Source organism: Mauremys mutica, chromosome 13 (genome assembly GCF_020497125.1).
Source record: "Mauremys mutica isolate MM-2020 ecotype Southern chromosome 13, ASM2049712v1, whole genome shotgun sequence".
Taxonomy (NCBI): Eukaryota; Metazoa; Chordata; order Testudines; family Geoemydidae; genus Mauremys; species Mauremys mutica.
In genome coordinates, this window is record NC_059084.1 from 50607500 (window position 1) to 50631151 (window position 23652).

General features: G+C 49.3%; 1 protein-coding gene across 1 annotated transcript; it reads right to left on the minus strand.

Moving 5' to 3' along the window:
- Positions 1–6224: 6224 nt before the first annotated feature.
- On the minus strand, positions 6225–23296 carry LOC123347606. The gene is made up of 6 exons (XM_044984915.1): positions 23104–23296; positions 20291–20443; positions 11447–11551; positions 11038–11345; positions 6701–6833; positions 6225–6598 (listed from the first exon to the last, which is right to left on the minus strand). The coding sequence occupies exons 1-6, from the start codon at positions 23294–23296 to the stop codon at positions 6225–6227; spliced, it is 1266 nt and encodes a 421-aa protein (XP_044840850.1).
- Between the last annotated feature and the right edge of the window lie 356 nt (positions 23297–23652).

The window sequence follows — 23652 nt, forward strand, 5'->3', positions numbered from 1 at the left end:
TGAGGGGAAGGACCACCTGGAGTCCTATTCCCCCCAAAATCTTCCCCCAAGCCCTGCACCCGCCCTTTCCTGGGGAAGGCTTGAGAATAATATCCTCACCAATTGGTACAGGTGAACACAGACCCAAACCCTTGGATGTTAAGAACAATGAAAAATCAATCAGGTTCTTAAAACAAGAATTTTAATTAAAGAAAAGGTAAAAGAATCACCTCTGCCACCAGGGTTATCTGAGCATCTTAACCCTTTACACATAAAAGAGGAATTAACCCTTTACAGGGTAAAGAGCGATTTTATGCTACCCGTAGCTGTATGTTTATGACAGGCTGTATGACTTTATCCTTAATATTCTGCCTGATACTTAATCAGAGAGTCAACATTGTCCTTAACAGAGAACTTGAGGGCCACTATCAAATTTCCCTCCTCTGCACATAGGCCAAGTTTTCAAAAAATATTATAATTCTATCAAATTGTGTTCGATTTTTTGAGATGCCTTAGAAGGAGCTTCATTTTCAAAGTTTGGGTACTCAGCACATTCTGTCAGGAAAGTCCCATTTAAGAATTTCAAGATGGTCACCCAAAATGTGAGAGATTTAAAACCACTTAAGAAAACATTACCTATTTTAGGATGAGGGAAGACAGGGAGAGAGAGAAATATTTAATTTTACAGCATTGAATGGGAACTTTTTTTGGAGCCAATTTTAAAAGGCACGAAGGGCAGCTAGACAGCCACTTTTTGTACAAGATTTGTTGCAAATATATAACAGTGGTTGCAGCAATGATCTCTATGGTCATATTTTAATCAGATGATGTCAGACCAACAACAATGAAACATCAATAAGCAAGAAGGCATAAATGAGAACCCTTACCACTTATTGATAAGCAGTTATCAGCTATTGATTATCGATAGAAAATCAACCACAAGACTGTAATTCTGAAAATAGAAAGAGAGAGAGGCTCCCTGCTTATAATTTGGGAATGGGTATTGAAGCATGAGGCTCCCTGGCAAAGACATCCTTTACTCAAATGTCAATGAAATCTAGAGAGCAGGCTAGAAGATAGTGTCTCTTATAAGGAGGGGGGTATGCACATAGTGGTTACAACTTTCTACTTAAATCTCCCCCTCTCTCTCCTTCTGCCCAGGAGGCACCCAGAGAACAAAATGTGAGTACAAAACATGATTGCTGGACCCAGACTAGAAGGAGGCTAGTCTGTAAAAGAAGCTTATTGGAACATCTCTGAGGGTGAGATTTCATCTGTAATCACTTTCTTACTGTGTTAGGCTTAGACTTGTGTGTTTTATTTTATTTTGCTTGGTAATTCACTTTGTTCTGTCTGTTATTACTTGGAACCACTTAAATCCTACTTTTTATATTTAATAAAATCACTTTTAACTTATTAATTAACCCAGAGCATGTATTAATATGGGGGGGAAACAGCTGTGCATATCTCTCTCTCTCAGTGTTATAGAGTGTGAACAATTTATGAGTTTACCCTGCATAAGCTTTATACTGGGTAAAATGTGTTTATTTGGGGTTTGAGCCCCATTGGGAGCTGGGTGTCTGGGTGCTGGAGACAGGAGCACTTCTTAAGCTGTTTTCAGTTAAGCCTGCAGCTTTTGGGGGACGTGGTTCAGACCTGGGTCTGTGTTCATAGCAGGCTGGTGTGTCTGGCACAAACAGGCAGGGCACTGATGTCCCAAGCTGCCAGGGAAAAGAGGCTCAGATATAGTCTCAGCACATCAGGTGGCAGTTCCAAAGGGGATTTCTGCGATTCAACCCATCACAGAGGGGACTTAATCATCAGCAGTTCATTTTCCTTCTTGAAGACACTAGCACTGAACACCAGGACTTACTTTAAAATACAAATGCCTTAAACATCTGAAGCTCCCCTGGAGTAAACTGGCAAACGTAACCACAGATGAATCACCAAATTTAACTGGGAAAAACGTAGGACTTTTAAAAAGAATTCAGGACAAAGTAAAAGAAGATGACCCTGATAAAGAGGTGATTTTTCTGCATTGTATTCTGCAAAAATGTCCTGGACATGGATCATGTTTTTTGCACAGTAGTGGAAATAGTGAGCTTCATAAGAGCGAGGGAACTTAATCATTGGCAGTTCATTTCCCTTCTTGAAGACACTGCTGTTGAACACCAGGACTTACTTTATCATACAAATGTTCACTGACTTAGCCTAGGAAAGGTAATGCAGTGAGTGTGGGAGCTCAGAGATGAATTTAGCACTTTTCTGGAGATGCAGGGGAAAGAAAATGATTTCCCTGAATTAAAGAATTCAAACTGGGTGTGCAACCTCTCTTTGGTGTGGATATCTTGGCACATTTAAATGAACTTAATGTAGACCTGCAAGGAAAGAATGTGTTTGTACACAATTTATATTCTCACGTGACAGCTTTCAAAGCCAAGTTAGTCTTGTTTCAAAACAAATTAAAGACAAAGTGTTTGCTCACTTTCCAACACTGTAATACTCTGAAGTGTCGCCAGAGCAGAGAGAAAAGTACAGCAAAATTTTGAGTGACTTGCACAGAGAATTTTCTCGTTGATTCTCTAACTTTGAGAAGAGAGGGAAGACACTGGAGCTGTTGTCATGCCCATTGTCATTTGACTACAAGAAAGCGCCACAAGAATTACAAGTGGAGCTCATTGATCTCCAGTGTGATTCCACATTGATGGAAAAATACAATTCAGAAAAACTGGATGAGTTTTATGCCTCCTTGAGTGAAACAAAGTTCCCAAATATCCACAAGGTGGCACAGCAAATCTCAGTTTTCTTCGGCTACACCTCTGTGTGCAAACAAACATTTTCCCTGCTGAATTACAACAAATCTCGCTACAGTTAACTGACCAGCATCTCAGCTTGGTATTGCAGATTTCCACAATGAGATTGACAGTGGATTTTCATGCCATTGTAAAAAAATGGTGACCAACTGCATTGTTCACATTAATCAAAGAGGGTGTGGAAAGGAATTAAGTTTGGTTTAATTATTATAATCCGTTGTTATGATGGTATATTTATCATAGTAAGTAAGGTTTTATGTTTATTTCCACTAAAATGTATCTTTATTAAATAGAGTTTATTTTAATATCTCTGAATTGTTAATTTTGTGAGTGTTCATGGCCCGTCCTACAATTTCTATATCCAGATGCGGCCCTCAGGCCAAAAAGTTTGCCCACCTCTGTCCTAGAGGCACTCATGAATCACACAGAGAAATACACCAGAGCCAAATCCCCCCAGCTCCCAGCACTGTAGCTCAGGAATATACTGTCTTGCACTGCTCAAGATGAGAATTGCAGTTTTATTAATTGGTTCACCACTGTATCAATAGAAAGTGGATATACAGCTGTCTTTATAAAAGCTGTGCAGATTTATCAGGCAAAGTCACTGGTAAAGATAAACAATTAAAGAAGTTTATTGACTACAAAAGATTGATTTTAGTGATATTAAGTGATAGGCAAAAAGTCAGAGTTAATTACAAAAAGAAATAAAATATAAGCACACAGTCTAATCTCTCGACCTTGTTAGACTGGGCAGTAACTAGGCTAAGCAGTTTTTTTTCACCCCACTGGATATTTCAGTACTTAGTATACAGATTTCACCCTCAAAATCTGGCCCAATCTCCCCTGTTTGAGTCTGGTCTTCTTCTCAGTGTCTTAGTTGCTTGCAGAGTAGGTGATGGCAGGAGAAAGGCCAAGCATGTGGCCACTGTGTCTGTTTTATACTCTCAGTCTATGAGGGTAAACACAAGTTTTGGAAAACACAATTCCAGGCATGTCTGGGTCCATTTCTGGTATCCAGGCAAGGTTGAGTAATTCCCCTGGTGTGGCCTTATGCATGTGACTCATGAATTGTAGAATTGTAGCTCCCTTGCTGGAGGATCGTTGTTGGTGAGTTTTAGTGACCACCATACAACACAATTCTCATAACTTCATATGCATTAATGAAACACATCTATCGATAGAGAAATGACTTTCTGCAGATCATAACCTTTCCCTGAGGCCTTTCAAGGCATGCTTCATATGTAGGATAAGGATTATATAGCAATGAGGAATATAGGGGTTCCAGGATGCTCCCTTAAGGTATAGAATGTCACAACACTAACCTTAGGCAAAACCCTAACACTCCGATTTATGCCATTTTATGTACATATATTTTAATGAGGCTGAATTTTCCTCTCCTTAAATTTCGCTACGTGACCTCTCATTGGTGGGAGGAGTGTATGTGTGTTTTCTCCAGTAGAAGCCTCAGTGTCTCAAGCTGTTCCTGTGCAGATACAGTGGTTGTCCCTGGAGATGGTAAATCACCCTTTCACCGAATCAGCGGAATCTGTGTCGCTTCCAGAGCTGTCTGTGGAATCATGCCACACCACATTCCGATCCTCTTTTGGGGGACCCAACCCAGCCAGGACCCATTGAAAGTGAACCCAGAGACTTTGCAGGAGAGGCAGAGAGTGTCTTGAGGCCTTTGGAGTCTATGACTCCACCAGCTGGACTTTGGATAGGGCATCTGCAAATCAAGACATGTTAAGAATCGGGAGATTCTGACTGAGAAGAAACCTCAGGGCCCTCCACTGTTTTGGAGAGAAAATCAGCTCTGAGAACAGCGAGAGTGTGGAGGAGATGGAGCCAAAGTCTCATTTCTCTGCCTGTGTCAGGGGTTCTCAGAGATTAACTCTTTCACTGCCTGGCCTCACAAGGCTCTGGCTTCTCAGTGCAGAGCTGCAGGGTCGGGAGAAGGACAGGGTTTAAGCAGGGAGCTAAGTAACCATATTTGCATATCCTGGTCTCAGTAAGGGGCTGATAAACCCAGACTTTAAATCCCAAAATCGGAGCTCAGACATGAAAGTGTGTGACTATGTCATTAATACACGCCTGATACTTGATCAAAGAGTCAACAGTGTCCCTAACAGAGAACTCTTGGTACCCAGGTCCTATGGAAAGTGAACGGTATTAGGGCCCCAGCCTGTGTTACACCTTTGAAAATTTCCCCTACAGCAGAGATACATGGTAAGCAATATTTTGGTCTAGTTCAGCCCCTCGTTCTAAGCCTGGGAACGGCTCATGAAGTTGACATTCTATGTACCCGGGCTTGGTGGAGATGAATAAAGTTCAGCCTGTGAAATGTTAGTAACCCGTTTCTGTGGAGTCTTCACCAGCAGGTTATTTATGTTGTGACTCCGATCACCTGACAAATTGGGTTTCTGCCCCTGTTCTATACATCAGTTGATGTCGACTCTAGAAATGAGAGGTGAAACTTGATCCTGTTCTTAAGTATAGGAGGCGCTGAGCATCAGAACAGGATCACATCCCATCTGCTTTGCAGAGGTTAACAATGGAGCACATAGGGCAGAGCAGGGGAGAATCTGGATTGTTCATCTCTGACATCTGCCTGGGATTGGGAAATTCCTCTGGGTGAACTATGCCTTGTGTTTGGAGGTGATGGTATAACGGAGGCAGCCGAGTGCACGTGTAAAAGTGGATCTCCGTAAACATTTATTTTGTTATGAGTTGGTTCTATGAGGCTGAATCTTGGGCAGAGAAGGCAACACCTTAGGGGAAATGTGGTAAAAACAGAGAAGTTGGCTCCTGTAAAGAGGGCAGGACCGGGCCTTTGAAATATTAAAGGACACACCATACATAGGTGGGGCTCACTAGGGGTCAGGCCTTTGTGCTGGGCTCTTGGCACTGGGGTGAACTTCACCCACAGAGATTTATTAATGGGTTGAAGGGGAAGAGATTTATCCCGCTGAGCACCATGCAGGCACAGAGCCAGAGTGAGGTGTTGGCTGTTTGCTCTTATCAATGTGCTCTTGAACCAATGACTCAGACTTTCTCCCCCATGAAACAGAAGGCCTGGACTCTGTTCCCACCTCTAACATAATAGTAGGGCTCTAGTGTCTGGACTCCTTGTTCATTGCCTAAGCCATGGGATGGAAGAATAATCAAGTTGATATAGCCTGAGTCAAGGTATGAACATTCCTGGGGTCTTTCGTCTCACTTCTGAGCAGACTGATAGAAAAATTGGTAGAACAGGGCCCCTGGGAGTCAGGACTCCTGGGTTCCATGCTCAGTGCTGGTATTTCTGAATCACTGAGTGACTTTGGGTGATTCGGGGTTTAACTCCCAAGTGCTTGTAACTAGATGTGGAATCTGGAAGCAAAAGATTAACCAAGTAGAGAGACCGCGGTGTTGGCAGCTGCTGCTCTCTGCTCCTCACACGGGAAGGCTGCTTCTCTGCAAGGTTGGTTTTAGTGGGGGCTGTAATAGGTTTCCCCTCACTGTGTGTCCGGCACAGTGGTACACGGAGGTGTCTGCGGGCTGCAGGCCGGTCAGTTGCAGGAACACTTGGCTTTGGGAGGTGTCTCTGCTGATGGTGAGCCGATTTTTGAAAGCATCATTAAACTTATTGCTTCCATCACTCCAGATAACTCCCAGCCAGTCCAGCCCTTTCCCCACGGGCTGGCGGGCCCACTGCACCGCGTAGCTAGTGAGAGAGAATCTGGACACGGTGCAGGTCAGTCTGAGGGTCTCGCCAGGTTTCTTGACTCCCCCTCCGGACTCCACCAGGCTGGCCTGGGAATAGACACCTGCAGAGATAAATGGGGAATATTGCAGTGATTCCCGGAGGCGCAGTTATTAGGGAACACGCGGTACCGGCCGCGGAGCGGCAGCGCAGGTCCCGCCCGTACCCGCGGGGAGTAGCAGGAGGAAGGCGATGGCCAGGCTGGGGGTCATGTCTGCGGCTGGCGGCTCGGTCCCCAGGCGGGATGGGAAGCTGAAGCCCGGCGCTGGCTCTGAGCGGGGTGAGCGGCCGGGTCTGGGCTATGAACAGGCCCCCGGGGAGCTCATTTGCATGGGCCGGGGGGTGGGGACAATATAATGGGGGGCCCAGGAGGTGTGTGACAGTGCATCGCCCTTAATTCTAGTGGCAGGTGGGTTAGAGAGTCCAACTCTTTAAACCTCCATTCAATTTGCAAATATAGAATCACTGAACGAACGCAGTTGCGTGATCATCTATCTATCTATCCCCATGCCCCCTCCCACCATCCATTAAGTATCATTTAGTTAATAGGTATGTGTATAATCTTTCTTTCTTTCTTTCTCTCTTCACTAGTAAGGGCTCGGTGCTGTCTCGTATAGTTATGACCTGCGGTGTTCCCCGTCAGCAGACAGTAGGGAGTTATGGAAATGTAGTGTGAGTTCCTCCTTAGCTCCGCCCCTTTACACAACCTGAGGTATTGGATTGTGAGCTTCGGATGTGAGGTGGGTAAGTAAATCCACGAGACTCCTTTGAAAATCCCAACCGTGACTCACACCCAGGAGAAGCGGAGTGTGGGTGCATACAGGAAGTGATGATCTCTCCCCCACAGGCCCACAGTGGGTTTGTGCCGCAATGGGTGACATAGCCAGAGAATTATAGGGTTAAAACCAATTTTCCCATAGCTGTATTGAGTATGAATCTGCTGCCCCCACGCGGCGCACTGGAGAAAGAAATTCTGCAGGTTGAATTTTTTGTATTAACACTATTGGGACTCCCGTCGCTGTGTCTCTGGCACGGTGATACCGGGTGGTGTCCTCGGTCTCGGGCTGTTCATTTGCAAATACAGGAGGTTGTTGGGATTATCGCTGGGGGTGACGAATCGCCCTTTGACAGAGTGGAGTAGTGTGTAGTTCCACACTCGGATAGAGGAGGGAGACCCACTCCAGCCCCTCCCCGGGGCCCTGCCGGACCCAGTGCATCCGGTAGCTGCTGAAGGTGAACCCGGAGGCTTTTCAGGGGAGATGGAGTGAGTCTCCGGGCCTTTTTCACATCCCCTCCGGACTCCATCAGCAGCTGGGAACGGGTACCTGGGACAGACACTGGGAGAAATTACCCTTCAAGCTGCTACAATGAAAAGGAATTGCAGCCAAAGTCTCATTTTGCCTGGTGTGGGAGGGGAAAGTTCTCACGGGGGTGTTGGGTGTTGGCTGGTAACCGCTTGTCTCTAGGCCCACAGCTTAGGCATGGAGAGAGAGAGAGATTTAAACAGGAACCTGTCCCCCCTATTTGCATATCCCCCTCCTTATAAGAGACTCAATCTCCTTCCCTTACTGGTATGAATGACTGCACTCGGTTCAGAGACCAGTCTGGCTCTCGCGGGGAGCGGCGAGTTCCTCATTTTTCCTGTGCATAAGGAAGACGTGAATGTCTTTAAAGACACCGCTCCCCATAACGTGTGTTCAGGGCCTGCTTATAATGAAGTTACCTGGTAGTGGGAGACTCCTGGGCCGCGAGGCTGTGGAACGGCCGGTCACTGGGGGTCAGTGACTCGGGTGGGGTCAGGTCCCAGGATCCAACTGGGCTGAGACTCTCTCTAGCAGGTGAAAATTCCTCGGGGCGCTGAGCGAGGGCTGGGAGTGAATTCCCTGCCCATCCGCCTTCCCAGCAATGTCCGGCTCCGCTGGAAAGTGCAGGCAGGGGGCAGAGGGAAATGTGTCCTGGGAAGTTCAGACAGGGCCGGCTGTAGGAAGTGTGGGGCCTGATTTGAACAGTTTCCTCGGGCTGTCAGGGATGACTATAAAAAATGTAAAAAACCACATGGGGCTTGTACTCAGGGGGCGGGGCTCTGGGTCCTCCTCTCGCTCCAGATCTCCGGCGGCACTGAAGGACCCGCTGCCAAAGTGCTGCCGAAGACCCAGAGCAAGCGAAGGACGCACCGCCAAAGACCCAGAGCGCCGCCAAGTGAGTTAAAATTGAAAAGGCGCCTCTAGCCAGGGAAGGGATCCTCACTGGGCACGGGGCCCTCTGAGGTGCGGGGCGATTCTGGGGAATTGGTGGAATTGGCCTAAAGCTCTGAACTGTTCAGATGTGGGTCAAGGGCCAAGTGCTGCTTTCTTTCCTCTCTGGGAGTTTCCCATTTGTCTCAATGAGGCTTCTGGTTTGAGGAGAGCTGGTAGCGCTCAGAGAAAGGTCCAGGGCCGCCTGGGGGGGTGGGAAGTGGGGCAATTTGCCCCAGGCCCCACAGGGGCCCCCACAAGAGTTTTTCAGGGCCCCAGGAGCCTCTTCCGCTCCGGGTCTTCGGTAATTCGGTGGCAGGGGCCCCCGCCATGGGTCTTTGGGGCACTTTGACAGCGGGTCGCAGAGCTGAAGGACCCCCCCACTGCCGAACAGGGCCCCTCACGGCTGAAGACCCCAGACCCCCTGAATCCTCTGGGCAGCCCTGGAAGGGTCTGTGCTTTGAACTGCAGGGGGCTACACCCCTCTCTGGAGTTAAACAGTGAAAACATAAAGGACAGTGGGGTTTGTTTGTTTGGTTTTTTGGAGGGGGAGGGAGGTATCGGGTTTTTTTACCCAGGGCTGCCCAGAGGATTAGGGGGCCTGGGGCAAAGCAATGTTGGGGGCCACTTCCATAAGAAGAAGAGTTGCAATACTATAGAATCCTGTATTCTCGTGGGGGCCGGGGGCAGATTGCCCCACTTGCCCCCAGGGCGGCCCTGCTCCCCTCAGGTGCCTTACTGCGCTCTCACCTTATAAACGTTACAGGGATTGGCAACATTTGCACCAGGCCCTGGGGTAAGCACACTGGTTGGCCGGGCTGCGGCTGCAGGTTCGGCCCATAATGCTGCTAAGGCCACTGGGGCGGCGGCGGGAAGTGGCGGCCAGCACATCCCTCGGCCCACGCTGCTTCCCGCTCCCCCCATTGGCCAGGAGCGGCAAACCACAGCCAGTGGGAGCCCAATGGGCTGAACCTGCAGAGCAGTAGGTAAACAAACCGGCCCAGCCAAAGGTTGCCTATCCCTGTTATAAACCATCGCAGTTCCAAGGTATCCCAGTGACGGGACCCTGCATTGGCTGACACGTCTGTGCTAGCCCCTCTGTGCTCTCCTCTTCCCAGATGTGCTGGTCCCTCGCACACCCCTGAAATTCAGGACTGAGGGCTTCTGAGCTTGATGCAAACTGGGTAGCTTGGAAACGGTCCCGATTTCCATTTAAACCCTACATGGACTGGAGCCCAGAGAGGCAAACCTGATTGGAAACAGTGGGGTCTGCGCTCGGAGAGGTTCTTGATTTCAGCTCCATTGGGATTTTGAGAGTGGCCCGGCAAACCCTTCCTAGCCTAGTAACCCTTACCCCACATATTGTTCCACCGGAGCCAGTGGGGTCAGTCCCATTAGTAGGGATGGCAAGACCTTAAAGAGAACTAGACCCTGCAGACGTTTGTCTGGTCCAGCCCCGGGCTCTGTTCCCAGCACTCCCTTTCTGGCACTTTGGTGGCACTTCAGCAGCAGCGCAAAGGAAGAGCGGGATGGAGGGACCCGGAATTCCAGGGGCGGCATTCCAGGAGGTTTTTTTTTTTTTTTTTTTTTTTGCTTCGGTAGTTGCTCTCTGGGAGGGTTTTTTGCTCGGGGTGGCAAAAGATCTAGAGCCAGCCCTGGCCGAGATTTATCAATGGGCTGAGAGGCGAGAGATTTAGCCCGCTCACAACCTTGCAGGCATAGAGCCAGACTCCAGAGTGGGATGTTGGTGGCTTTTTCCTTTCTGTCCACAAGCCCTTGAGCCAAGGACTCAGACTTTGTCCTCCAGGAAACAGAAGGCCTGGGCTCTGTTCCTGGCTCCCATATGACAGCCGGGCTCTAGTGTCAGCAGCGGGCACCAGTGTAAAGACTCCGTGTTTATTTCCCCAGCCATGGTGGGAGGGAAGAATAATCTAGTTGCTATAGCGTGAGTCTAGGTATGAATATCCCTGGGGTCTTTCCTTCCCTTTGTTAGCACAATGATAGACACATTGGCAGAGCAAGGTCTCGGGAGTCAGGACTCCTGGGTTCCATTCCCAGGCTCGGTGTCGCTGATTCACTGTGTGATTTCGGGCGATATGGAGTTTAACTCACAAGCGCTTGTAACTTGCTGAGGAATCTGCCTGAAGCAAAAAACGAACCAAGCAGAGAGACCGCGGTGCTGGCAGCTGCTGCTCTCGGCGCGTCACACGGGAAGGCTGGTTCTCTGCACGGTTAGTTTTAGGCCGGGCTCTGATAGGTTTCCTCTCACTGTGTGTCTGGCACAGTAATACACGGAGGTGTCTGCGGGCTGCAGGCCGGTCAGTTGCAGGAACACTTGGCTTTTGGAGTTGTCTTTGGTGATGCTGAGGCGATTTTTGAGAGCATTGCTATAAGCAGTGCCCCCACCCGTCCAGATAATTCCCAGCCAGTCCAGCCCTTTCCCCGCTGGCTGGCGGACCCAGTTCACCTCGTAGCTAGTGAGAGAGAATCCGGACACGGTGCAGGTCAGTCTGAGGGTCTCCCCGGGCTTCCTGACTCCCCCACCGGACTCCACCAGGCTGACCTGGGAATAGACACCTGCAGAGATAAAGGGGGAATATTGCAGTGATTCCGGAGGCGCAGTTATTAGGGAACACGCGGTACCGGCCGCGGAGCGGCAGCGCAGATCCCGCCCGTACCCGCGGGGAGCAGCAGGAGGAAGGCGATGGCCAGGCTGGGGGTCATGTCTGCGGCTGGCGGCTCGGTCCCCAGGCGGGATGGGAAGCTGAAGCCCGGCGGTGGCTCTGAGCGGGGTGAGCGGCCGGGACTGGGCTATGAACAGAGCCCCGGGGAGCTCATTTGCATGGGCCGGGGGGAGGGGGCGGGGGGGCGTGGAGACAATATAAAATGGGATCCAGGACGTGTGACGCTGAATCGTGTTGTTAAATGTAACGGCAGGTGGGTCACAGAGTCCACTAACTGCATTTCCTTTGCACCTTTTAATTTGAAAATATATAACCACTAAATGAAAGCAGTTGAGTGATCTATCCATCCCCATCCACCCCCTCTGTCTGTCTATCCCCATCCACCCCATTTATCTATCTATCTATCCCCATCCACCCCCTCTATCTATCCATCCCCATCCACCCCCTCTATCTATCTAATCTCTGTCTTTATTCCCTTCAGTGCTGTGGCCAATGTTACATACGAGCAATTATTTATATCACCGAGCCATTCCTTTGCAGGATGATTTGGAGAATGAGTATGGAAAGAGTTTATAAAGATGGTTCATGAAACTTATTCTCCAGGTTATAATGATCAAAAGGATATTGGAGTCAAGTTGCTTAGTGCCACAGACAAAGAATAAAAGTTACGCAGCCACAGGCGGCTTAGGTGGGGTTCAGTAGGTGCAAAGGCCTTTGTGTTGGCCCCTTTACAAAGAAAGTCCTTTATCACAGACTCCCTCCCTTCCTGCGATAAATGTGAGGGGGGGGGTTAGCATCCTTGTGTAACTCCCCAACCATGCACTTAGCTACAGAATCCTCCTTAGCAGCTGTACCCTAATTGCCTTACCTGTAAAGGGTTAAGAGGTAAACTTAATGTGAGTTGGCACCTGGCCAGGGGAACCAATAGGGAAGCTGAACCCTTTCAAATTGTGACAAACTGCTGGGTGTAGGGGTCTTTTGTTCTCTCGCTGCAGGGGGACAGGGCAGCAGCTTTGCTGTAAGAAGCTTGGGCCCAGGTATAAAAAATCATCAGTATCATACCTAGAAACTGCTCATTTGGAACCCCAGATATGGAAGTAGAAATGTTAGAATGACACAACCAGAGATTTTCTTATTTTGGTTTGTGGATTCCTCTGTGCTAACCCCAGGTGCTTTAGTTTCCTTGTTGTAACCTTTAAGCTGGACCCCAAGAAAGTTATTCTTGGTTCTTAATCCTGGCAGTTGTTCTTTTAAAATCTAGCAATAGCCTGAGTGCCCGGATGTATTTTTCTTTTCTTTTATCCCCCCCCCCCCTCTTTTTTTTCTAAATTACCTTTTTAAAGAACATGGTTGGATTTCTGGGTCTTCAGAGGTTTGTGAACTTTTTTTTTTAGTTAGCTGGTGGCAACAGCTGATTTTTTATTTTTATCTTTTCCTTTCTCAGCTCTTCAGGGTGTGTGTGAAAAGGCCTGGGTGTACCTCCCAGGGAGGAATTCCCAAGTGCGCCTTCCTGGGCTCTGAAAGGGGTTCTGCTCTTGGGTGGTGTCAGCTCTACTAACCCAAGGCCAGGTAAAGCTGTGACCTTGGGAGTTTAATACAAGCAGGGAGTGGCCAGTGTTAATTTTTAGGGTCCTTGCAGGCTCTCACCTTCTGCACTCGGAGTCCCAGAGTGGGGAATCAGCCTTGACACTTCCAGTCAATGATCCTCTCTTCAGGAAGAGGTTTTTGTTTCAGCTCAGACTAGCTCCCCCTCGCTGTGTCTCTGGCACAGTAATACAGGGCAATGTCCTCGGGTTTCAGGACAGTCATTTGCAAATATACCGTGTTGACGGAATTGTTTCTGGAGATGGTGACTTGCCCTTGGACAGCCTGAAAATGCCATTGGCTCTATCCACTTGGGGAGTTAACCCTAGCCAACCACTCAAGACTCTTCCCAGGAGCCTGATGGACCCAGTCCATATCCATAGTCTTCTAATCTGAACCCGGAGGCTTTGCAGGAGAGGCGGAGAGAGTTTCCAGGCTTTTATACATCCCCTCCGGACTCTACTAGCGGCACCTGAGACCGGGCACCCGGGAATAAAGACGCTTTATAGATGTTAGTATAAAAAGAGTGAACATTCAATTGTCACCTTTAAACTTGACACCAATAAAACTATTCTTGGTGTTTAATCCTTGCAGTTGTTCTTCTGATGACTCTGCAAATTACTGAGGGTACAAAACTATCTTTAAAAGATGTTATAGCAAAAAGTGAGTGAATCCAAGGTCCCATTTCCCCCAGTGATTGAAGGGGAAGTTCTCAGGGCCGGGGATTGGTTGGTAACTGCACAATTGCAGAGCTCTGGATTATCTCTGTGGGTGCAGCCTTGGCAGAGTGAGACAAATTTAAACAGGAAAGTGTCGCCTCTATTTGCATATCCCGCTTCTTATAAGAGACACAAACCCCTTCTATTGATGTTCTGAATACCTGCACTGGAGTTCAGATAGAAGGAGTCAGACTTCTCCATTGCTATATGTTTCCAACCAGTGATGTGATGTTCTACCTCCGTTGCAGCAGAGAAATAATGACAGGAGGTCAATGACCTCCCATTCCGAGGCATTAATGGCTAGAGGTTGAACCAAAATCTTTTGTGGTCAAAGGAAATGTCCTCTCTGGCCTGAGTGGCTTTGGATCACCCCTGAGAGACAAGAATATTTGGCTACCTACCTGGCAGGACAGATGAAAATGAAAGTACCTGTGGTTATTGGAGTCAGATATGTGTGACAATGTATCCTCTCTTTTTAGATGGGATTGGAAGTAGAGCTGTAGACTTGCAATTCCAATGGAGGATAATGGAGTTAGGTTCCCAACTCCCCCTGACCATCACAAGGATTTTGGCACCTAACTCTCTTAGGCTCCTTTATAAATCAGAGCCAGAGTTTATAGCTCGTCTGCAGTTTTCACCCCCAAACAGTCTCTGGCTGCATTGTGCATTTTCAATGAAGTGTATAAGCGCCTTTCTGACCCTTCACTGCTGCTGTGATTGTCAAAGGAACCTCAGGGAGTCAGGCACTCAGTAAGCCCTGCATTCCAGCATCAATGGGAATTAAAGGCCTAATTCCTCCAATTCCCTTTAAAAAACACTCGTGTAAATACAACTATTTTCTTTTAACTGATTCCCGAGTGATAATGTACCGGAACAGAGGAAAGATGGTGGAAAGGTTAATTTTCACCTGTAGCAGAAATCCATTTCTGTATATTTATAATAGGCTGGATCACCCAGGTGTCCCTAACTGGCACAGTAACACAAAGCAGTGCGGTCAGATCTCAGGCTTCTCATTTGGAATCCAACGGGTAGTTGTATTATTGTATCATGCTGTTCTATGGAGGAAGGAGTGTTTTTGTGTTTTTTAGCCTGCTATAGATTCTTGCCTCTCCTACCCACATTCCCTGTAAGCTTCCTCTTCATTGTTTTGGTTGTGTTTTTCGTAAAGGGTATGGTTTGGGGCTGTAATGAATCAATAAAAAGACTACTTAAATATATCAAAAATAATTCCACCACTCCTTGAGGGGCAGAGAGATTGTGACTGGTGGGAAAGGAGGGGGCGGGGCACTTCAGAGAAGTTTTATATTTGTATAAACTGCTCACCGTTATCTGCTGTTTCTGTTAAAAGATCCCAAAGAAATAAAGAAAAGAAGCAATAATTTGGGTGGCTATGGTAACATAGGTTACTTCCTACAGCCTTTAGAGAGGCTAAAGTTTTCCTTGGGAAGTTGATAACGTGACCAAAATCTCATCTTCCTGGAGGTGGAGAAATGAATGTGTCCAAGGATGGGGAGTAAATGAGAAACTGTAGAGAAGCCAGAGCCCCTGTATACAGGGAGATTCAAGGACATAGGTATCAAGACTGATTCCCCACTCTGGCACTGCAAGTACAGAAGGTGGGGGCCCACAAGGACTATAAAAATTAATACTGGCCACCAGCGGCGGCTCCAGGCACCAGTGCTCCAAGCACGTGCCTGGGGCAGCAAGCGGTGGCGGGCACCCTGCCGGTCCCTGGAGGGCGGCAGTCAGGCAGTCTTTGGTGGCACGCCTGCAGGAGGTCTGCCAGTCCCACGGATTCAGCGTCAATTCGGCGGTGGGTACGCCGAAGCCGCGGGACTGGCAGACCTCCCACAGGCAAGCTGCCGAATACGCGGGTCCGAGGACCTCCCGCAGGCAAGCACCAAAGGCAGCCTGCCTGCCGTGCTTGGTGCAGCAAAAAAGCTAGAGCCGCCCCTGCTGGCCACTCCAGGCTTGTGTTAAACTCCCAAGGTTGCAGCTTTTCTCTGACCTTGGGTTGGTAGATGCTGCCACCACCCAAGTGCAGAACCCCTTTGAGAGCCCAGGAAGGTGCACTTAGGAATTCCTCCCTGTGGGGTACCCTCAAGCCCTTTCACACCCCACACGCCCTGGAAGAGCTGAGAAAGGAAAAGAAAAAAGAATCAGATGTTGCCACTAGCTAATTAAAAAACATGTGCACAAACCTCTTAAGACACAGAAATCCAATCATGTTCTTAAAAAGATAAATTTTATTTAAAAAAAGAAAGAAAGAAAAGACATCTGGAATCTCAGGCTATTGCTAGGTTTTAAAAGAGCAACAATGATTAAGCACCAAGAATAGCTTTCCTGGAGTCCAGCTTAAATGTTACCAAGCAAAACACCTGGGGTTAGCACAGAGGAATCCACAAGCCATAAAGAAATAAAAAGAAACAAACCTAATCATGTCTTCCTAGACATGTCCTGATCTACTTACATATCTGGGGTTTTGAATTAATAGTTTCTTGGTATGATACTGATGATTTTTCATACCTGGCCCCAAGCTTCTTACAGCATAGCTGCTGCCCTTTCTGCCTGTGGAGTCAAAAGAATAAAAGACAGACCGACAAAGGGGGAGGGTTTTTTTATCAATTAAAAAAAGTTCTAGCCTTCCCATTCGCTCTTTTGGCCAGGTGCCCACTCACTTCCTTTTACCTATGCACAGCAGTGAGACTTTTCAACCCTTTACAGGTAAAGCAAGGAGAGAACAGCTGCCAAGAAGGATTTTATAGCTAACTGACTGGCTCAGTGTCCATAAAAGGGAGCTACCCCAGCCCCCCATTTATCACAGGAGGCATGGCAGGTTTCGAAAGTGGGCATTTGGTTATTAGTTTGCATAGACACTTATAAATATAAGAGACACTGTCTCCAGCGCGAGTTCTGACCTCTATGACCAAAAGTGTGTGTGTGTTGGGGGGGGTAGTATCCATCAGTGATGGATCAATCAATAAACAGATCATAGAATCACAGAAAAGTAGGACTGGAAAGGGATCTCCGGAAGTCATTAAGTCCAGTGTGCTATGGCTCATGAGCAGCCTGAGGCCAAGAGAAATGAGACAATGGGTGGGAAGGGAGTCAGATAATTACATAACCTATTTAATAGCCTTTTAAGCAGAAATTACACAGCTCTACGGCACTGATCAACAGTGTTTTGGGGAGCAGTCCTCTGCTCTTTGCTGGTTGTCCTGGTCCATGTTTTTCTTTATCCTGGTTTTTCCCAGCAGACAGAAAATGGGGGTTCACATGGGGAAAATTTTGGCCCTTTCTTTGGCTCAATAGAATCTATTATGAAGCATATAAAGGTTTATGGGACCCAGCATGTCACTCCCCTATTCCAGGGAGGAGGTGCCGGCCTCGAGATCTCTGCTGTGTGTGCCACTAGACCTGGCTGAAGAGCTGAGTAAATGTTAACCATTTCTAAGGGAACACACTGTTGTCTCCTGTGAGAGCCCAACGCCCGGACTGTCAGTGTCAAACCAGCTGGGACTTCCCTTGCTGACCGCAACAGGTGGTTTTTGTCTGAGCTCAGCCCGGCTTCGCCTCACAGTGTCTTTCTCTAACACTGTGATACAAGGCGGTGTCCTCGGGTTTCAGGCTGGTCACGTGCAGGTATAGAATTGTCTGTGGAAGTGGCGGATCACTTTAAGAAATCCAACTTCCATATGTTTTTCCACATTCTTCCTGTTGAATATTCTCCCGAACCTCTGGCATCTCGACAATATACACAAACCACTCCATTGTCCTCATCACATGTGAATATTTCACAGAGTTTAACAAGCATTACACTATGTGACTTCGGTGTAACCCTCTCTATAGTCTCCTCCAGCCATCCAGATTTAAATGAAGTCGCTGTTCTTTTATGCTTTAGACCACTAGAAAGTGACATTTTGGGCTTGATTTTTTACCAGATTGGTTTATTTAAAATTAATACTTTTATTATATGGCTACTATTTCAATGCGCTGAACAGTGTGACTTGACAAAAGGGGCAAACAGGAGATCATTCAGATCAGGATACCGGAAGTTTGTGGGTAGCAAAAAAATGGGGCAAAAAACCGTGGGAAAATGGTAAAACATCCTGAGTAAATGTATGAAGTCAAATGCCCTTGAAAGGTTTCAATCACGAAAACAACACTGTTCATTTCAGGGAAATCTTTGCAGTTCCTTACCAACTATGGCCAAGCAATTTGACTGATTCGCATGTACTTGAGTTTGTACACAGGCAAATGAACAGACTACAGGGAGATGTGTGGGTCCCAACCGTCCTGATGTGATCAACATTCCATGTTCAAAATGCTGGTGGAGAGGGGTACGATTCATTGCCCTCCTTATCCTTTCCGTCTCTTGCCAGCTAGTAGAATCCGGCTGTGTTGACAGATGGCGGGCGAACAATGTCGAAAGTTACCCATAAATGATATTTCAGCCTCACTCTGATGTAGTATTTCATTTTTTGTGTGCACTGTGTTTCGCCATGTGCGTGGGGGTTTGGATCTGTGCGCACACGCACACATGCACAGTTTACAGGGAACAGTGCTCTTCAGAGGTTAATATGCAGCTCCTTGCATAGGCACTGACTCCAGGGCTGGAGCTACAGACACCAACTTTCCAATGGGGGGGTGCTCACTGCTTAACCCCCTGCTCTGCCCTGGGCCCTGTCCCCACTCCATCCCATCCTCCAATGCCCCCCACCTCTTCCTGCGAACGTCCTGTGCCCTCCCCCCTCTTCATCCCCTCTCAGAGCCTCCTGCATGTAAAACAGCTGATCACGGCAAGCAGGAGACATGCGGGGCGGGGGGGGGGGGTGGAGGGGGAGGCGCTGGCAACTGGGGGGAGCTCATGTGGGGGGGTGATGATGTGTTACTGGGGCTCTTTGGCAATGTACATTGGTAAATTCTGGCTCCTTCTCAGGCTCAGGTTGGTCACCCCTGGACTTAGGTGCTTGGACCACAGCCACTCCCAACTCCAACACTAATAATAAAAATGTCAATATTAGTAATAATAATTTCATTTGGTGGCCCCTAGTTCTTATAATGTGGAAACAGTTAAATAACTTTTCCTTATTCACTTTCTCCACATCACTCATGATTTTATAGACCTCTATCATATTCCCCCTTAGTCTCCTCTTTTCCAAGCTGAAGAGTCCTAGCCTCTTTAATCTCTCCTCATATGGGACCCATTCCAACCCCCCTAATAATTTTAGTTGTCCTTCTCTGAACCTTTTCTAATGCCAGACCAGTATATCTTTTTTGAGATGAGGGGACCACATAAGAACATAACATAAGAACGGCCGTACTGGGTCAGACCAAAGGTCCATCTAGCCCAGTATCTGTCTACCGACAGTGGCCAATGCCAGGTGCCCCAGAGGGAGTGAACCTAACAAGCAATGATCAAATGATCTCTCTCCCACCATCCATCTGTATCCTCTGATGAACAGAGGCTAGGGATACCATTCTTACCCAGTGTGCACAGTATTGGAGATGTGGGCATTACACATCTATATTTGTATATGCAGCTGTGAAATGAAGCATGGGGAAGAAAGTGAAATTAAACCACTGGGTTTGTTTACTCTCCTTTGCATCCGAAGAAGTGGGTATTCACCCACGAAAGCTCATGCTGCAAAACGTCTGTTAGTCTATAAGGTGCCACAGGATTCTTTGCTGCTTTTACAGAACCAGACTAACACGGCTACCACTCTGATACTTTGTACCGAATGGGCTCGTTGTTCCTTGCAGCCCTTGAGCACCACCGGGAGATACATTCTCATGCAGTTGGGGAGGAAGCTTTTGGCAGAGGTCAGGTTGGTTTCCTTTCCCTCTGCTGTCTGCACGGTAAATACAGGGCGGGGGTCTCTTCTGGACTCAGGCTGCCAAGTTTTTGCAGAACTGGGATTAGAGCCCACGTGTCCCAAGAGCAGCCCAGCGGGCCAGCAACTACCCTGCCGTGCCCCCAAATAAACTCTCCTAATGGAGCCGTCTCAGCGGGACAGCGCTGCTTCCCTGCATCAGGCTGGCTTGCGGCAAAGGAGGGAAGGGCCTGGGCCCTGCCACCCCTGATTACACAGGTACCAAACCTGGGCAAGATGAGGCGATTGCCCTACAAACAGCAGCAGGGGCTGCAGTGAAAGGGGAATGCTCGGTGCTCGTCCGGCAGAGTCCTTCGGGGTAGGACTGAGACTCCGGCCAGGCAGGGTAATTGATGGGGCTGAGTGTAAATCCCCCCAGTCCCGGTGAGAAAGGGCCGGTCCCTGGATCCTGCTTTCTGTGGCCCTAGGGTTGCCTAAAGCAGCCGGTGAATCCGAACCGTTCCAAACCGAACAGACTGACTCGCTGGTGAGAACCCCAGCAGCTGGACAGGCGGCATCAAAGCAGCCGGGAGTTTCTGTGCTAATCGCAGTGGGAGGTTTTTGTCTGAGCTCAGCCCGGCTTCCCCTCACTGTGAATCCCGCACAGTGATACCGGGCGGTGTCCTCGGGCTTCAGGCCGGTCATTTCCAGGAACAACAGACTGTTGGGGTCATCACTGGTGACGGTGAATCGCCCTTTTACTGAGTCACTGTAGTATATGCTGGTGCTGTAAATGTAGGCGACCCACTCCAGCCCCTTCCCGGGAGCCTGTCGGACCCAGCTCATCCGGTGGCTGCTGAAGGCGAACCCGGAACCTTTGCAGGAGAGGCGGAGAGAGTTTCCGGGCTTTTTCACATCCCCTCCGGACTCCACCAGCTGCACCTGCGACTGGACACCTGAGAATAAAGACAGGTTTCAAATTACTCCAATTTCAGTGGCAACAGTGTAATGTTCCCTGTTCCTCCAGCGCAGTTACGGGGCTAAAATACCTTCTAAAGCGGCTACAATGAAAAACAAACGGAGCCAAAGGACCATTTTCCCTGGTGTTGGAGGGGAAAGTTCTCAGGGGAATTGGCTGATAAATGCACAGACACAAGTGGTTCTGGATTATCTCTACGGGAGCAACCTGGGCGGGGGAAGGGGGGCGGGGGGGTTGAAGGGGAATTTGAATATTCTTTATTCCGTATTTGCATATTCTCCTCCTTTTAAGAGAAACAAAATCTGATGTGATGTGTTACATGCAGTAGGACTCAGAGGGAGGGAGTCAGATTATTCCAGCCCGTGTGTTTGTGCAGCGCCAGGCACAGTGCGGTGGGATGCTAAATACATTTTTGACAAAGGGAAAATAAAGAGATGTTTGGAAGGTGCTCGATTCCCCCGAAGGAAATTTTGGGGCTGGATTACAGCAACGTTATTTGGCCACGGGAGACTCAGAGATGCCTGTGGAGATTTGCCACATAATGAGGAAAATTAACTTGGAGCTCTGGGAGAGAACTAGGAACCAGGGCTGCCTGGGGGAGAGGGGGCAAGTGGGGCAATTTTCCCCAGACCCCGGGCCCTGCAGGGGCCCCCATGAGAACATAGTATTCTATAGTATTGCAACCCACAGTGCCAGGGCGGGGAGAGGCAGAGCCCAGCTCTGAGCAGGGCAGCCGGGGATAATGCCCCACCGGGGGACCCCCACGGCTCGGGCACCTCGGGGTCAGTGTCCGTCCTCTCGACTCTGCCTGCACAGGGCTGGGGAAGCAGCTGGCAGCACCTGCCCCTCTCAGCCCTTTCACCCCCCATCCCGCTCACAGCCTCTCCACTTGTACCTCCCCCATCGCTCCTTCACCCGCACCCCTTCCCCTTGTAGCCTCCCCCAGCCCTCTCCCCCCGCACCTCTTCTCCCACAACCCTCCTGACACCCCCCTCTCCTCCTCCACGAGTACAGCACACCCCGCTTCTCTGCCAGTGTGGAGCCCCCAAGCACCACCACAACTGCTCCCCTGCCTGAACCCTCCTTCCTAGATCCCCATCCCTTTCCAGGTTTGAGGGTTAGTCCCTGTGCCTTCCGTGTGCATTTGGAGCACTAAAGACGGGGTGCAGGGGATGGGGGGCGAGATTTATGCTAAAGTGAAATGAAAATAGGCGAAACGGTTTGATCCCACTGCAAGTGTTAATGGGGATTGCTGTGGTGAACGAGGTGGTCACGTTCTCAGGGGGGAGAGAGCCCAGGGCTGGGGTGGCAGTGGGGACAGGTGGGGGAGGGCACTGGTGTGGGGGGGGGAGAGCCCAGGACTGGGTGGGGGCAGCCAAATTTTTTTTTTGCTTGGGGCAGCAAAAAACCTAGAGCCGGCCCTGCCCCCGCTGCTGTGTGAACAGGGATGATACAGCCCTGCGGTGAGCACGGGGCAGGGCAGCCCCCGGCTCGCTGGACGAGGGGGCGGGTTGGTGCGAAAGGAGAAGATTAAGGTTACCGGGGTTAAAGGGACATTATCCACCTCCCTGCACCTCAAACTACTGACATTGTTGTAAAAACTGGGACAGGGACAATGAGGCAGAATCAGACACGGGGGAAGAAAGTGAACTGTGACATTCGGCTGGTGGGCCCCGGGTGGGAGGGAGAGAGGAAATGAGGGGGGATTGGGGGAGGGGAGAAGTTACTCTCCTTTGGGGCCATGGTGGGTCCCAGTGGGGTGGCTGGTTCCCAGAAACAAAGCAGGGAGGTCTAAGCTCCCCCGCTCCCCCCCCCCAGCCAGAAGTGTCCCTCTACGGTCCCTCTGCTCTTTTTGAAAGCCTGGGTGTCACCGGTTTACTCTGTAAACATTCCCCGATTTCATCTGACCTGGGCTGGTCCGGACATGCACTCACAAGAAAAATGAGACGCCTGGAGCAGCAGACACCAGGAACCGCCTCGAGCCTTGGGCTCTCTGATCCTGGTGCCCCCTCACCTCTCACCTATGGGTCTCTGCTTCTACCTGCGTCACAGCCTCTCCCGGAGCGATTCCAGCCAACCTCGCGGCACAGCATCCCAGCTGGGCCTCAGCGCAATCCCCGCGTTATTGGTGCACAAAGTCTGAGGGTTGGGGGGCTTCTCTCCCTGGTCGCTGTATTAAATCTGGGAAATCTATTGTGGGTTGGCTCCTTCGCTCCCCCCATTGAGGTCAGGAATGCCGGAATGCCATCTTCAGAACCCCAGCCCTGCCCCGTTCCAGGGGGAGCGGAGCGGGCTGGGTCCAGGATCTCGGTGATCCCTGCACCACAGGCTGAGCTGGGCCTGGTGCCGCCATGGGTGACGCTGCAAGGGAAGGAAAGGGTTAACACCTGCTAGCAGGTTCTCATTACTCCATGCCAGGTGTCACTGCTGTGCCTCGTGCGGAGCTGTTTGTGCATCTGCTGCCCTCGTGTGGCGAGCGGGGAAAGGGGGATTCCGCAGCCTGGGTTTTTGTATTACCACAAGTAGGTTTGTGTCATTGTGTAAAAATAATATCACTTGCACAGTAATACCGGGCGGTGTCCTCGGCTCTCAGGCCGGTCATTTGCAGGTACACGAGGCTGTTGGAATTATCCCTGGAGATGGTGAATCGCCCTTTAACCGAGTCTGCATAGCGTGTGGTGCTACTATCCGTGCTAATCTCAGAGACATATTCCAGCCCCTTCCCGGGAGCCTGGCGGACCCAGCTCATCCAGTGACTGCTGAAGGCGAACCCGGAGGCTTTGCAGGAGAGGCGGAGAGACTCTCCAGGCTTTTTCACATCCCCTCCGGACTCCACCAGCTGGATCTGGGACCGGACACCTGCGAATAAACAGACACTTAGAAAACAGATGTAAAACAATAAATCTTTTGATTCTGCAATGTGTTCACGGGTAGGAAAATACCTTCCCAGGCTGCTAAAGTGAAAACTAAATGGACCCAAAGATTCATTTTCCCTGGTCTGACAGGGGAAAGTTCTATGGGAGAGTCTCTGCGAACAGCCCAGACCCAGGGGGCTGCGGATTGTCTCTACGGGTGCAGCCTGGGCAGGGAGAGAGACAGATTTAT